Source organism: Mercurialis annua, linkage group LG1-X (assembly GCF_937616625.2).
Source record: "Mercurialis annua linkage group LG1-X, ddMerAnnu1.2, whole genome shotgun sequence".
Lineage (NCBI taxonomy): Eukaryota > Viridiplantae > Streptophyta > Magnoliopsida > Malpighiales > Euphorbiaceae > Mercurialis > Mercurialis annua.
Genome location: NC_065570.1, coordinates 65,802,199 through 65,805,355, shown reverse-complemented (window position 1 = coordinate 65,805,355; position 3,157 = coordinate 65,802,199). Strand labels below are relative to the sequence as shown.

The 3,157-nt window shown below is 31.8% G+C and overlaps 1 protein-coding gene across 1 annotated transcript; it reads right to left on the bottom strand.

The window, feature by feature from the left end:
• Positions 1-414: 414 nt before the first annotated feature.
• LOC126680043 (blue copper protein-like) lies at positions 415-2,875 on the bottom strand. The gene is made up of 3 exons (XM_050375081.2): positions 2,602-2,875; positions 1,723-2,100; positions 415-975 (listed from the first exon to the last, which is right to left on the bottom strand). The coding sequence occupies exons 1-3, from the start codon at positions 2,777-2,779 to the stop codon at positions 581-583; spliced, it is 951 nt and encodes a 316-aa protein (XP_050231038.1). The 5' UTR covers positions 2,780-2,875; the 3' UTR covers positions 415-580.
• Positions 2,876-3,157: the final 282 nt, after the last annotated feature.

Below are 3,157 nucleotides of genomic sequence, written 5' to 3'. Positions count from 1 at the left end.
TTAATAGCAGAGAAGCGGTTTGTTAAATTTCCCTCTAACCTAATGTCCAATTTAAATGAATGAGTGAACCTTGATGTGAGTTATTGTATTTGATCAATTATGTTGAACAAAAACTTCTTTGATGTTGCAAGCAAAATGTTCAAATTGCATTAATGGCCATCATCAAAAATAATGTTATTTATTTCTTTGATTTTAAAGGCACCAAATACCTCCTTTTTTTTAAGTTAGATCTATTTGGATCAAAAAATTGAAAATAAAAAAAGTCCAACCACGTATAGTTCGGCCAATTAGAATAATTGGCCCTTCTGGATATAAATTCTAGCCCAGTGTATATACAATATATCTAAATAAAACAAATAATCAATAACATATCATCACTGCATATATAATATAGTGAAGATATATACCCGAATGTTCAAGATTCTAATCTCTCCTCTCCAATAATAATAATAATAATAATAGCAACATGTCAGACAATGGTATAATGACAGACCAATGGTGAAGAATAAATGGTCATCACAATAAAAATTATTAAACTCAACGAGACAAATAATATATAAACGAGCAGCTCTAAAACCCTCTAAAACAAAGCAATGGACGAAATGGATAGAAAAATAATATATAATCCAGCAATTATGGGTGATGGATGAGCTGAGCTGGCTGGAGGAGGTGACGTAGGCACACTGGGTGCATCTACCTCATTGATAGGATTACTTGTGGTCGAAGGCGGATTGGCGATACTGCTAGACGGAGCAGTGCCACCGCTGCTGGAGGCTACCACCCTAATGGCTAGCTGCTGACCCAATGTGCACCGCCGTGGATAGGTGGAAGTGAAGAAATAATCACCGGTAGCATTGAGTAAGATCTTGGCTGGGGCTGTAGACCAGAGTTGAATGGTGCTATTGGTGTCGCATGTCTCGTAGGCTTGTTTTGTTACTAGAGCAACATCTCCTAGTCCATCCACAAAGTTGAAAACTGTATCCAGAAATTGTAAGATTAGTGTAAAGAAATATTTGCAACACTTCAATTCATATCCATTTAGTATCAAAATTGTAATTTTCATTTCTGGTGACATACATTGTTACTTTTGGATAGGATGAAGCATATAGCTACATCTATCGTCATATCAATCACATGTTGGTTTTAACCTATCATATATTATTCTTATTATATGACTTTCCATCTTGTTATATGTTATATGACTTTTCATTTGTGAATTACTCTTCATCGATATATTAAATCTATGAAAAAAAAAAGTATATTCCTAAAACATTCAGCTATTACATCACTATTTGAATGATTTAAATAGACTAAAATTAAAATTGAAATTTTAATACTATTTTAATATATGAATTTAAAAACACTAAATAATTTTTTGAGTCCTAAATTTAATAAAATTCTCGTGTGACAAATGAGTATTCCCTATAAAATAATAAATCATTTATCATTAAGAAACAGAAAAACATATAAATAAAATGGTTAATTATTATAATCTTCACAATTTTAGGTATGAATTATTATTTCTCTCGTAAATGTTTTGAAAAATTATTTTTTCCTAAATATTTTACAATTTTTTAAACTGAAATCCTCCTTTATGAGGGAGTTTTATTTGTATAAAACCTAAACCGAATCTTCAAAATTGAAGAAAGAAAAAAAAATTCAAATGAAATTCAGGGAGATTATAGCAATTAATCTAAGATTGCACCATTGACTTTATATTACCTAGAAAGTCTCCAACGATAAAAGTCTTATTATATGCCCAAGTCATATAAGCAAGTCCAGCTCCAGGAGGAACAATCCAACCCATTTCATCACCCACCGTGTAGGTCACCGGAGCTCTATTCGGGACCGCTGAAGGAGCTGCCTGAGGACCAGGACTGGGAATAACGGCTCCCGGGGCAATCACATAGATGGCTAGTCTTTGACCTAATAGGCAGTGTTTGTCCATTGTAGAAATGAAGAAATATTCACCAGTTGTATCTAAGGTGAAATTTGCAGGACCAGTTGTTTTTAGGGCTACAGGATTTGTTGAATTGCAGTATAAGTATGCTTCTTTTGTAACCCTTGCTACATCTTGTTGTCCACTTGTGAAATTGAACACTGAAATACAATAAAAAAGAGAAAAAAAATGTACTTTTTTCAATTATTTTACAAATTAAGTTGGTATAAGTATTAAATTTTATTACAATTATGAGCCTGAACTGGACGGAGATCAAGTCGAGTCTGACTCGTCCAAGTACAAATTTAATCTTGTTTTGGATCCGATTCAAATATATTTTTCTTTATCTAAGTTTGTCCATAAATTAGATTATGCATATATTTCGATTGATATTTTTTGAAATATACATAAAAATTTAGTTCAAACTAAAACTACAAAATTCAATCCAATTTAACATAATCGATTAGCTAACCTGTTGGTTATCTATATTTTGAAATACAAAAAAAGAAGATCATTGGCTTAGAATTATACTCGGGTTAGATTCAATATTAAAATTAAGTGTCAAAACGTGTTTAAATTGGACGGGTCTAACGGATACCCAAAGTCGTTTAATAACGATCAATACGAAGAATATATATACAAGCGATTTTGAGTATACATACCGAGAATGTCGCCGACGGTGAAAACATTAATGGAAGCCCATGCAGCATAAGTAAAGTCCCCTCCTGGAGGCACTAACCATCCTAAGTCATCTCCAACAACAAGGGTCTTGGCTGCAGTGATGTGCAGAAGTGAAGCAACTGAAATGGCTAAAATGGCTATGCTAACTATTTTAGACATGTTTTTGTTTACAAGTGATGACTTCTAATTCTTCTCTTAATTTGTGATCATAAATAGTCATTTTATAGAGCACGATCTCCTCACCTAATGCACTTCCATTACTGATTAATAATTGCATTATTATTATAAGATTGTATGAGTTTTATTCAATACCCAAATCTTTCAAGAAAATACAATAAATATACCAAGAAGTTTTGGTCATTTTTATAATTTTTTTTATAGAAATGCAGTATTTATCTACCTACAACTTTTATCATTTTGTTAAACACATCATATTTTTGAAATTGTGTCATATATCATCATTCGACTTTTATCAAATATACCTACAACCAATTTAGAGCTGATGTGGAGCAATTTTATATACGCTACGTAAAATTA

What these genes read in the sequence shown, in the direction of transcription:
- LOC126680043 (XM_050375081.2), bottom strand. Translation starts at nt 2,779, where the DNA reads ATGTCTAAAATAGTTAGCATAGCCATTTTAGCCATTTCAGTTGCTTCA. An exon ending in CACCGTCGGCGACATTCTCG is followed by an intron (nt 2,101 to 2,601) that starts GTATGTATACTC and finishes ATTGTATTTCAG; the next exon opens with TGTTCAATTTCACAAGTGGA. An exon ending in TATCGTTGGAGACTTTCTAG is followed by an intron (nt 976 to 1,722) that starts GTAATATAAAGT and finishes TTCTGGATACAG; the next exon opens with TTTTCAACTTTGTGGATGGA.